The 13,286-nt window shown below is 29.4% G+C and overlaps 2 protein-coding genes across 6 annotated transcripts in view; one reads left to right on the top strand and one right to left on the bottom strand.

The window, feature by feature from the left end:
• Nucleotides 1-652, top strand: part of LOC110819651 (ABC transporter C family member 12-like) — a 32,211-nt gene extending 31,559 nt beyond the window's left edge. For all 3 annotated transcript variants that reach the window (XM_088210960.1, XM_088210962.1, XM_088210961.1), the window contains one exon: nucleotides 95-652. In XM_088210960.1, coding sequence (XP_088067086.1) covers nucleotides 95-192 — 98 coding nt within the window. In that variant the 3' untranslated portion in view covers nucleotides 193-652. The remainder of the gene's footprint in view (nucleotides 1-94) is intronic.
• Nucleotides 653-1,783: 1,131 nt separating this feature from the next.
• On the bottom strand, nucleotides 1,784-8,735 carry LOC110819697 (benzoyl-CoA reductase subunit C, putative (DUF630 and DUF632)). Of its 3 annotated transcripts, XM_088210965.1 has the most exons (7): nucleotides 8,374-8,735; nucleotides 6,946-8,005; nucleotides 6,266-6,322; nucleotides 5,178-5,359; nucleotides 3,513-3,736; nucleotides 2,846-3,176; nucleotides 1,784-2,540 (listed from the first exon to the last, which is right to left on the bottom strand). In XM_088210965.1, exons 2-7 carry the CDS (start codon nucleotides 7,739-7,741, stop codon nucleotides 2,097-2,099), a joined length of 2,034 nt encoding a protein of 677 aa, XP_088067091.1. In that variant the 5' UTR covers nucleotides 7,742-8,005; nucleotides 8,374-8,735; the 3' UTR covers nucleotides 1,784-2,096. The 3 variants fall into 3 exon arrangements, with proteins under 3 accessions (XP_088067091.1, XP_088067092.1, XP_088067093.1); XM_088210966.1 differs by lacking the exon at nucleotides 6,266-6,322 and having other exon boundaries at nucleotides 5,178-5,380; XM_088210967.1 differs by lacking the exon at nucleotides 6,266-6,322 and having other exon boundaries at nucleotides 8,374-8,733.
• Nucleotides 8,736-13,286: the final 4,551 nt, after the last annotated feature.

Genomic DNA, 13,286 nt, shown 5'->3' with positions numbered 1-13,286 from the left:
CTCCCGTGCTCTTCATGATATGACATTATTTTCCATTTTATGAGATTATTTTCCTCTTGTCCTTTTTGTTTTATGGAGTTGTGGAATATCTCAGGTCTTGCTCTGATGGGCAACTTGGCTCAGAAAAGGCATCAACAACTGGAATATCAGTGGGGAGACAAGCCTGTTGATTGGGACAGTCTTGAAATTTAGGCAACCACAATATTGAAGAGATCACCCAAATGTTTGGTCATGTCTGAAAGGTGCTGTTGATATCATTTGAATCTTCACATACTGGTTTCTCACACTCCTCTCCTCTCTTCTTTTCGGTTTACGATCACTTGTTGTGGAGGACAAGCCTCTAGGTGTGTCCCTTAGGTTCTTAAAGGAGCGTAGTGGTTTCTCTTCTTACTAGTCTTCTCGCCCACGAGCATGTTAATTGTTATTCTTAGTCTTTTAATTAGATCAGATCGAATTATATTAATTTAAGACATCCAGTAATTCATAAAAAAATTCTCTAAATTAGTTAAGTTTGAACACAATGTAATAGTACGAACTAATCATTAGTGTAGATCAAGAAGCTCGTTAAGCTTTGCGATGGAGAAAACATAAGATATGTGTAAGTCTCTCATTTCATCTATCTAAATATAGTACTATACCCACCTTTCTTTTACTTGGAATAACTCATAAAGATATACATGTAAGAGAAATTCTGTGTGAGAAAGTTTTTCAAATTCTACTGCAAGGATAAACTCAGTTATGGTGTTCAAAGCTATTATTTATGAATTACGTTTTAGCAACTTTAGCCTCCCGATCTCCCTCTTCGGATGACCTTTTTTATTCGTCTTTGTTTTCCGTTGTAGTTATATTTGTCTAATTTCTATATACACCAAGATTGCATAATTTGAATGAGAGTTGACAATCTATATCATTCTCACATTATGTATGTATGCTATGTGGCAAGAATAAGATCATCAGAAAATTCTCTTAAATTATTTCGTCAAACATTAATTTTTACTATATTCATGTCTTATCTTACGTGCATATTATAATATTTATACGGATAAATTATCAAATTAATTTTTAAAATTTGGCACTTACTATAATTTGGTCTCTAATAAATTGTTAATAATTTATTAATTCAATTATTAAATCAAAATTATCTTTTTAAAATATTTTTTAAAGTATTAAACATAACTTGATTATTTTAGTTTTTTTATTAAAAAATAAAAGAAAATTAAATATTTAAAAAAATTAAAAAAAAAACATTAATAATTAAATTATAATAAAAAAATTATAAAAATAAAAAGTAATTTAACAATTTATCATAATTATAATTATATAAAAATGATATAAAATATTATTTTATATGAAGGAAAATTATTTAATTAAATAAATATAAAATAAATAATAATTTAAAATAGCTATATATTTATAATTATATAAAAGTAAAATAAATAGATTTTTATTACTATATTAGAAGGTTATTATATTTTAATTTTTTATAAAAGATTTACAAAACGAATTAGATATAGATAGAAAACAAGTGATCAAGAATTTGTATGGTGTATAGTTCTAAAATTTATAGTCAATTAAAAGTTAATCACATAGTATGATCATACTTAAAAGATTTTCAATATAAACCAAAAGCTTAAACAATAAATCAAAATAGGAAACAATGTTAAAACTTTGATCCAAAATCAAACTCCAGTAAACTAGGAGATTCTTGTAAAACATATTCTATAAAAATATTATGTCATGTCTAGAGGACTTCTAGAAAATATGAAGTTCTTAATCACAAAGGTTATAAAAATTCAGTCTAAGTCGTATTAAAATCCGTCAGCACAAGATCAGTACATCAACGAAAACAGACTCGTAAATTATTTATGTTGTGCACCTAAAATCTTCCGAGAGAAGATTTAGTCTAGAACAAAAATTCAAAGATCCTGCATCTTTCAACGAAAAAAACATAAATATAACATTTTTGTTTCATAAATGCTAATATAATCGGAACTTCGTGGCAGTAAATCTCAGATGCTGTAAACAGCAGATAGACCTACTAAATATTGAGTGAGAATAAAAGAAGGCTGATGATCTATGCATATTCGGTTTGAATCTCAGTCCTGAGGCTGAGATGCATTGCAAATATCAGATTGTTGTGGGGCATGAATGGCCTCAAAAGCCTGAGCATAAGAACTTGCGAACCCCATTAATGCCCGGAACACGTTCGGGAGGCTTGTTTTCAGGTTGTTCAGACTCATTGTCTTCCCAATCTCAACTGCCTTCAAATATTTAGCCTTCTCAACCTCCACTTGTTTCTTTAAGGCTTCAATTTTTGCCCATTTTAGTGACAAGGAATCATTAGGACTCAAGTTAGACTTTGTATTTTCAGCACCTGACCCGCCTTCCAGTTTCCGTTCCATCTCACTTACCGACATTAATTCCTTTTGCAACCTTTTCTCAAGCTTATCAGATTTTTTATGCAGCTTCTGTTCTTCCGCTTCCTGCTCAATTATTGACTGAATGGCTGATAAAAAGCTCTTAATAGCCTCTGCCGCTACCTGTAAGCATACCAGATCCAAGTGTAAATCTCAAAATCATTAATCCTCCAATAATTCAGTATGGAGATACATGATAGTTCTCCTTGTCGGAATTGCGAGCTCATCTAGGTTAAATCATCCAGGGCGCCTTCTGTAAACAGCATACAAATAAATGCAACTGCCAGACAACCTCATCTCAAGTTAACCATAACCCATTAAATTGCCATTAAGATACTTCACTATACATAAATACAGAAAAGCAAGCAGAGGATATTTGGTCATTCATGCTGTCAGTAACACCCAAACAAGGTTGACAATTATAGTACCTTATCAGGTAGCCTTTGAAAGATCACCTGCCATTCTTCACAAAGCTTACTCATAGCAGATAAGCAATCACTCCGTTGATGATCAACCACGAGGAAGTCAGTCAGCTGGATCCACTTGCAGATGTTTCCTACATAGTCTTGTTGAGATTTTACAAGTTTGCAGAAGCTGTTGTACCAGCGAATGACCTCAGCTTCAAGCTGTTCTGCAGCCTGACGATGGTATTCAGTGGTCAGGTCTATGTTCTGACAATCCATGAGATGATTCAACTGTTGGGATATCTCATACTGAGCATTGTGGCACTCGGACATAGTTCTCCACACATGCATCAGACTGCAAAAATAATAGGGAAAAAACATAATTCAACAAGAAATACAAGTAATTAGTCTTAATCAACATATAAAAACAAGATACTTATATTATGAATGAAAAATTTCCACTAAAAACGGTGACAGGTGAATGATCTGTTTTCCTGAATGCCTCACAACAGTTTCTTTCAAAAACTAGAAAATTTTTCGATCAGAAAAAGTTAAAGAACAACCGTTCTTGGTTCATGCCATAGATAAATTCTCTACCTTCCAAAGACATACTAGATACTGAATATTATTTAATTTTTATGTAATCCCAAAAGCAAATCAAAAAAGAGCCATGAGAATGTATAACTTTTACCCAGAAGTTAATGCAACCAGCTGAGGATGCAGCTCCTCGTCAATGAGCTTCAATATGGATGAACTTGTCATACTTATTGAATCCCGCAGACATGTTATGTCAGACTCCAAACTTTCAACACTTAACCGAGTTTTATCTCTCTTGGTCGAATCATGGTTTTCATCTTCTTGCTTCTGCAGCAATGTGGATTTCCGTTCATGCTCTAGCTTAGTAAGTTCTTCCTCCTACAAATAGGATAACAAAATCCATAAGCAAGTGCTAAATCCGGACTAAGAAACAATAAAAACAGAACCATTTGAATTAGGATGAATAATTTTTTAATTTTAGCAACATAAGCTTGTTAGGAAGATTATGTCTTCTCATCCTGATCCTCAAAGAGATCCCCATCAGTTATTGTTGGAAGAGGACAACCATAGCAACTGTGTATTATTTCTTTCTTTTGAACTTGAAATCAAGTCAAACACCATTTCAAAAAGATAATGGCTTAATAATACAGAAACCACTCTCTATAATATTGTCAACTAGGAACCACTATTTCCTTCTTCCAACCCTGAAATTTTGTTTTCTTCTGCATTCATGCCATTGTGCTCTAAGGTACTTACAATAGAAGTTTATAGCTGGCATAGATATTGAAAAAAACAACAAAAAGAAAAAAAAATGTTTGCAGAAGAGACCACATATTTTTTCAGAAACTGTCGACAACTCTCATGTGGCAAATATTTTTTCTTGATAAACCCACAGCTATGAGAATGACTAAAATGCATCAGTCATTAAAAAATAATACATACTTCAGCATCTGCCCATAAGAAAAAAAATGAGGCGAATTAAAAAAGCCAACCTATAATTTGATCTATATTACAGTAACCCTCTAGTATTTCGAAAATATACACTTACCTCCGTTATGTTTAAAAATTCTGCACGGACCTCCCTCATTTTGGTAATGTAGTCAACACCACATTTTCTAAAGTACATAAAATATCTCTTTCTTATTTATTATCATGTCATTTGATTTTTAGTTTTATTTTATAAATAGTATTTAGTTAGTAAAATTCAAGAACTAAAATATGTAACAAAACAAACATTATTAAATTGTTAATATATTTCATATTTGTTTTAGGAAAAATTGTACTAATCTCCCTCATGTTTACTCTAGTACGTACGTTGTATATTTTAAAATTATTGACTTAACCCCCAATATATGAACTAAATTAGAAAGATCTAGACACCCTAAACTATTTTTCAAGAACACCAAAATATCACATCATTTATAAAATTAATATATAATAAATAAATTTTAGTATATATACAATATTATTCGCTGATATTAATAAAAAATATTGATATTGATTAATTTGTTACATAAAATACTAATATGTTAACATTAAGAAACAACATTAACAATTAAAAAAATAATAATAACAGTGTTAGTGATTACCACGTAAGTCCAATTAGGAGAAAACTAAATGTTTGTTTTTCTTTATTTTTTAGAAGCAGATAAAATTTTTAAAATTATAATTATAATTAGTTATACACTTCAAAATAAATTTGGAATATTTAGTCAACTACTGATAATCCTTCTAGCATCAAAATCAGGAGATTTACTGCAGTAAAAAACTCTGACTTATGCACAGATCTTATTGAATACAAGTCAAGTATCACTCTTACCTTTACTTCCTTGTAAAGTTTATGCTCTAACGCATATAGTTTTCCGAGTGTGATGGAATGAGCTCCGGGCCTGCATGGTTCAGAAAAGCTGCACTCAGCACCATCTCTTGCAAGCTGAAGTGACTTTGAAGACCAGCTCCAGGACAAGGCACTAAAGACCCTGGCAGAATTGCTCCTCTTCCCTGTAGGCAATACAATTACCACTAAGAGGAATATGATATCAAAAAACAGCAACTGATGATCTTTTTTTCCTTTGAAAATGGTTAATCAGAACTCAAGAAACACAGTGACAAAGAAACGCGGAATACTGTCGATCAAAGCATAAAACTGCTCGGCCAAAAAGATGAACAAAATATAATAAGCTTGCGGACAGTGAAAGAAAAATAAAAGGATAACTAAACACAGTGTAATCTGTGATGACAAAATTAATCTCTCAAACCATAACCCTCATTAAGACAGCCTAATGGAAGCCAATTCACACACTCGAGAAACAGATTTTTAGTATCTCAAAGCTCTAAATATGATACAAGCTGAAGTTACAAGAGAAATTTTCTGTTTCTTTACCTGGCCAAACCTAAAAGTGAACTAGATAGAACTCCAGGTGGTTTTCACACCTGCTATATGCAAGACATAGTCATGCTCCTAAAATAATGTCAAAAATGTCTAAAGAGTTTTCAGCAGATGTTGTTCTTTGTGCAATTTATTTATCTAACCGCTAACATCAAATGTCAAAGACCAATGTAGAAGATTCAAATGTTAATGAATATCATGAAAGCTTAATCTGATACGAAATAACCCAATTTTATTATTTGTATTCTTGGCATGCAAAAGTTAATAAAGAGAAATGACCTCAAATGTAAGGTCATAGAAGTTTTTACCAATTGGATTAAGATTCAAAATATCTAAGGAAATAAGAGAGAACAAAATGAAGAACTTTAAATATCAAGAACATAGAGGAGTATTTTACAGACTAGATGGAGGACCGAAATTCATATAGGTTTGAGTACCATATCCAGAATCATCAATAACATGGTATGAAATATTGCAAGAGAGCATGCCCATATATCCAATACTCAATGCAATCAAACCTCTTGCAACATCTAGGAAAGGCCAGTTGAATGGTGCCATGAACTCCCAAATATGCCCTGCATATCTAAGTTCCAAATTTATTATCCACTACTAACAAGTCCCAAAATGCATGTAGCAGGTCTTCAATCAAGTTCACTACTAAGCTACACATCCAAAAACTAAAAGCAATTCTGATAGTCTGTGGAGAAAACAGACAACTCAACTTTCTAAGTCACAGATAATTAATTCACATATAACCTACCACTTATTTCAAATTCAAATCGCTCATGACCTTGAGAAACAACCATTCTATAAAAGAAAGTAATGGATGTAAAAGAAACAATGTAGTACTCAAACTACAAAATAAAATCATTTTAAAACTCTCTCAAGAAACATTTTAAAAAATTAGCACACAAGCAATCAACAAGTATAAAAGTAAACACACACAAGATTTTAACAGTTTCACAAATTAGCTTATTCTGAACAGCTCATTTCCTGAATCTGCAATCTATGAAGAAAGCCACACCATAGTACAACATACGCAGAATCCTAAGCAAATGTTGAAAACTTGCACCTGTTTTTGAAATAAAATGCCTCCTATTTGTACTTTTTTAGTGTAAGTTTCCTAAGTAGTATGCAGCACAAATATAGGAAGAAAAAATGTTAACTTAAAGAATATTTTACAGGAAACAGTATTTACTTTTGTTTTCTTTCTGATTCTGCGGAAGGGCAGTGTCCCCTCCATTGATATCCATCAAAATGGCAATCTCTTTTTCACCAGCTGATGCTTTTAGGAAATACTCGTCTAATTCCTTAACGATACCCTCTAGGGTCTTTTTGCTTCTCCACCCTATCGTGGGAACTTCTGCGGTACTTTTTGTATGCCAGCTCATCATTGATGAGTTGTCATCGACAAATTCAGTAGGCAGCTTCTTCTCAGACGGTGAATCAACAGCAACAACGCCAGCAACTTCTGGCTCCTGCTCTTCACCCTCGAATTCTGTCTGTGTCTCTGCCCAATCTTCTTCCTCAATTTGTTCCACTGTTTCACTCTTCTGTGGGTTAGGATGAGGCAACAAGGATTCAAAAGGATCCCAATAGTTCCATGAGGAACTTGGAACTGAAGGAGGCGGTGGGGTACAACCACCTATTCTGTCAATCTCCATACTTTCTTCCTCAGCAATTTCTTTTTGTGTCTCATCTTTGGGCTTTCTCGAATCGGGACTGAAAGGAGGAGGTGGTGGGGGTGAAGGAGGCAGTGGAGGAGGTGGTGACAGAGGTAATGCCTGCTCATAAGTTGTATTTTCAAGCTCTAAAGAATCTGATTCTGTGAATTGTCTGAGAGTGACACCAGTATTCTTCAAAGCTCTCAAATACTCAGATTGTGCATCTGCAAATTCTTCTCTAAACCCCACTAATTGTTTCATAAGCCTCTTCCTCCCCTTGCATACCTGCACCTTCTCCGCCTTATCAATGGTTGATGCAGCACAACCCATTTCCTCAATATGAATATAAGAAAAAAGGGTTCTTATCACCTAGTACTGCTCCAAAAATAATGAAGATTTTAAAATAAACCCAAATAGTCACTTGGTTGCACTTTCATACCAGAGTTCTTTGATCTAGTGAAAGAAACAAGAGCACTTCCTTTCAAATTTCCATTCTAAATCAACTATTCTACTTCATAGCACGCATGATAAAAGTTATTGAAAAAGACATCTCCTCCAGATTTTGCCATTGCAACTGTAGATGCATTCCCTCTCCTGGAATTTAAGATCAAAATCAATAAAACAGAAACCGGAACACGCAAAAAAAATGACAGTAGCTACAAAACTCTGGTACTAAAATACTCCAGCAAAACCTCTGAAACAGACTCCATATTTCACTAAAATTTCATGTCAAATCATTAAAAAAAAAAATTGATACCCATCAACTTAAATTTCCTGTTTTACGAATACCAACGAGCATCCTCCACATTAAGTCAATAACATGTTAACGGAAAGATAGCAAATGAAGCAACACTCAGTTTCAAAACTACATCAAAACCCATGTATTCAAAAACCTAAAACAGACATCAGCTCAGTAAATCTGGTTGTTACTGATTTATGGGTAAGGAAAGTGACATCCATACCGAAGATATCCCTGCATTTCTTCAACTACATGCATTCCCATTTCTGCTACTGCTTCAGATCCTGGGAAAAAGACAAAAGAGAACCAACCGTGTCTACCCACAAACCAAAAACTGAAATTCAAAATTTTTTAAAAACTAATCTCAAAAAAATAAGGACGGGGAGGAAGATAATGCTACTATCACTGACAAAGAAACTGGGAGAGACAGAGATTGGCCGGTTTCGAAATATTCAGAAAGGAAAGGAACAAAATTTAATTAAATTAGTAGACAATAAAGGAAAGGATCTTGGCTGGGACAGAAGAAAATGCTTGAAGAAGAAGGAATTATCTAAGTTATTGAGTGCTGTAACTGTTGTCTTGCAGGTCAGCATTCAATTTTCTTTTTTTTTTAAATTTAAATTCTTTTTTACTTGTCTTTCCTCGTCAGGTTCGCATATTCTTTTAATTAACTATTATCATTATTATTAATTTATTAAAATTTTTACTTTATTGAAAATTATTTCAAACCAAACGCGGTTAGATTTTTTAATCAACCGTGCGAGTTTACTGTGCATAAAATATTATCAAATTTAATTTGATTCATTTAAAATAATATGATACGGTTAAAAGTATTTTGAGATTTAATATACTATATTAAAATGTAGATTTTATTTAAAAATAATAAAAATTTAACGATAGAAATAAACGGTTATAGTTTCCGAATCACACGTACGAGTATTTTATTATATTGTTCTGTCACTATAAATAAATATAATATGAAAACTGTAAGAGATTGCTTGTTGGTTTGGAATATCTATCGCATAGTGTTTAGATTTCTTTTACTATAAATTCACGTACGTTTCGTTACAGATACATTCTTTTTTATTTGATACGAACATGTTTTAGATTCAGATCTATTTACTTTGAAATTCATACAAACACAATAATTATTTTATGTTACACTATGAGATAAGGGAAAGAATTGATATCTTCCAAAATTTATTATTTTTACACTTATTTATTTTATTTTAATTTTTTTAAAAAAAATAAACAGTCAATCAATACGAAAGATCGCAGATAACAAATTGAGAGTTAATTAGCTATAATGTTTCTCGATCTAAATTAAAATGTAATTTTAATACTTAATATTTTTTAATCGAAAGTTATAACAATGAAATAGTTATGCTCATTTATTTAAAATTAAATCGTTACGTTTAGTTTTTTAAATTAAATTTAAACTAATGTATTTATTTATCGAAATACATTATTAAGTTTCATAAGAGTAAATAATTACATAATATACTTCAAAAAAAATTATTATGAAATTAGGATTAATTTTAGTAAGATAGAAATTTCTGTATTGAATCTAATATGTATAAGATTCTTAGATTATGTTTACTAATAATAATAAACAAAAGTAAATAATTACGTGATTTCATATTTCTATTTATATTGTACGAGATAATAACAATCACTAATGATAAAAATAAATAAACTTAACTTATAGTTAATGAAAAAGCTCATAATTGAAATAATTTTCATGTGCGATTTAGATTTTGTTTTTCTCCCGAACTTCTCTTATTAAACTCTCGTAAGAAATTTGAGATTTTTCGCATCCATTAAGATAGAAAATTGATAAAAATTTAATGGTAATTTCATTTCTAAAATTTTTAGCTCTTGCTCGAGTCATATAACCATAAGTGCTATGTGAAAATTCACTTGTAACTAGTTTCTTAATTAAACTCTATAATAATATCTAAATTTTAAATTAATTATTATGATATATATTAGAAGTAATTGAATATACATGTATATATATATACTCTTAATTTTAAATTAAGTAAATTTTATATTTCTATTTATATTATATTCTCGATAATCTATATATCCCTTATTAGTGTATGAACAACTATTTCTCGAACATAGGTATCTTCATAAACTAATAAAAAAATAAAATAGATCATCTAACAACATATATTCACATATCAAGAATTACGAGATCACTCATTTCATTATGGAATGACAGAGGGATCGTACCGTTTGATAATTTTTTTTCAAGGTTTTTTCAGAGGTCTATAAAAAATTAAAATCGATAAAAATTTTTCTAATCCTCCCTTCCCAAAAAGAAGAACATGAAATTATTTTTTCTTTCTGCATGGAATAAGAGATTGGATCTAGCCGTAAGAATAATGTTTGGTTGATAAATAAGTCACTTCTTGATCTTCGACCGTATCAATCACTACGAATACCTCCGATCAGTACAATGAAACATGTTTATTTATCTATTTGAAAAAATAACAATCACTAACAGAAAAAAATAATAATAAACTTAACCGATAGTTAATAAAAAACTCATAATTCATATAGTTTTCACATGTGATTTAGATTTTATTTTTCTCCCTGAAATTCTCTTATTACAATCTTATAAGAAATTTGATCTTTTCCACATCAATTAAATTGATAAAACTTTAATAGTAATTTTATTCCTAAAATTTTTAGCTCTTGCTCGAGCTATTTAACCATACAAGAAAATTCACTCGTAACTAGCTTCCTAACTTAAAGTCTATACTAATATTTTATCATAATAATATATAAGTTTTAAATTAGTATTCTAATATATATATATATATATATTAGAACTAATTAAATATATAGATATAATATCCTAATTTAATCCAACTTTTTTATTTTTATTTTGATAATTTATAACCCATATATAAATTTTTAACCATTAAACTTATTTCCATCATAAGCTTCAAAATCTATCAACCACAAAAGTTGGCCCAAACTAACCTTGTAAACTAGCCTAGAAAATGAGAATCCAGCCCAGAATTGAAACGTCGCCGTTTTACTCGAAGCCAATACCTTCCTCTTTTGTTCCTCTCTGCTTTGATTAAGATTGATTTGGTATAACTAATAATAGAATATAAACTATTATTATACATTTATAATAACATTGTATATATTTATTTTGTATTTTAATAATAATTATTCTACAAAAAAAATTAAGTTTGTAAAACTATATACATAACTTTGATAAATATAACCAATTAATTTTATTCTTTACCTAGTTTTATCAATATTATATTATAAAATTATTCAAAAATTTGAGCAAACAATAAGTATATAGTAACAAATGTAAAATAATAACAAAGTATATTACAATATAAATAAGATATAGAAAAATTATATTAAATTACATATAACAATTTTAAATTTAAATACTATAATAGCCTCTCTCTTTTTTTTGTGATGGAAATTAAATTAAACTATATCTAAAAATTATAAGTAAACTCGTACTAAATCAAATATAATAAACATAGAAGCGTACATGAATTCATGACAAAATAGATCTTTACGTCATGTGGTAGATTTTTTAAACTAACACGTGACTGTAAAATATTAATTTTTCATAACTGTTAGGATAATATAAAATAAATTAAACGTACGTATAATTTTGAAATTATAACCGTATTTTATATTATCAATTTTTATTATTTTTTAATTTACATATTATAAAATAAAAAATTAAAAATATGATATATGCACATATTATAAATTCATATTTAAATTCGATATATTAAAATTCATAATCGTTTAAATATAATTAATCATTTTTAAATAATACTAATAAAATCATCGTCTGTTACGTATATCGAAATTCACATTAAACCCAGTTGTTGATAAAAAGATTAATAATTTATTACACGAGAATATAAATAAGATATAGAAAAATAAATTAAAATAAACAAAAATTGTATTAAATTACATACTGACACCTTTAAAAAATGAAATAAGATTATAGTTTTCTTAATTATTATATAATATAAATAAGACCCAAAAAAAAAGTGAAAAAGGAAAATACAAAGGAAAGAAAATTTAGTACCTTTTTATTATTATATAATCTAAATAATTTTAATTGGAATAACTATTTACTATTTAATATATATTATTAGTAAATAATATGTCATCTTATATATATATATATACATATATACATATATGATCACCCACTTAATATATCACTTTGCTGAATTTAAGGGTCCAGTGAATTTTCTAGGCAGGTTCCGGTATATACATATATATATATATAAATATATATACATGCATACATATATATATATATTGTATGTATTGATGATGATGTTTCTAAAGTATCTTGAGAATTGAAAAGCGTTTCCCAAAAGCTAAGCAAAGACTCTGTCAAAATCTTAAAGTAAATCCTCCCCTGCCAATTTTTCTTCGTACTTTTCACTTTTTATTTTTTTAAAAAAAATAATTAAACGTTGGCGCGTGGCGCGTGGCGCGCGTGATTATCTCCCGAAGGACACTGTCCTGGACATGGAATGCTTTTTTGCCTCCTTATAAAAGAAAAAAGTAAAATATAATTCCAAATTTTAACCATATGTATATATATATATATATAGGAGCATGCGTGTTTATAATGTCTACAACCTTCTTCAAGCTTCCTATATATATATATATTGAATTATTATGATATATATGTATCTATAATACCCCATTATAATATAGAGAATTATTATGCTATTATTACTATTAATTTTACAAATTTTGTGGGTAATTTAATTTATAATTTTTTGTGTACCTCTAGAAAAATATATCTTATTTATATTAGATAAAAAAACATATAAATACATTAAGTTAGGTATTGTAATTATATGATACTTTTAGTTTTGATTTTTATATATTCGATAAAAATATATATGTATAAAATAAAGAACCATAATAAATTTAAAAAGTTATGAGCTTTTTCCAGTAATTACTTATGGTAATAGTACTCCAATCACTTAAAAAATTTACTACAAATGGTAAGAAATAATAGATGAACCCTAAGGGCATGTTGACTGATTGCTACTTACACATCCTGTGGTGCCGCCAAGAAAAACCTAATTTTCTTTTAGTGAGAAAACACCC

The sequence above is a fragment of the Carica papaya genome, chromosome 9 (assembly GCF_054855325.1).
Source record: "Carica papaya isolate Zhongbai chromosome 9, ASM5485532v1, whole genome shotgun sequence".
Taxonomy (NCBI): domain Eukaryota; kingdom Viridiplantae; phylum Streptophyta; class Magnoliopsida; order Brassicales; family Caricaceae; genus Carica; species Carica papaya.
The sequence above is the reverse complement of the archived record's forward strand: the minus strand, read 5'-3'. Positions and strand labels throughout refer to the sequence as shown.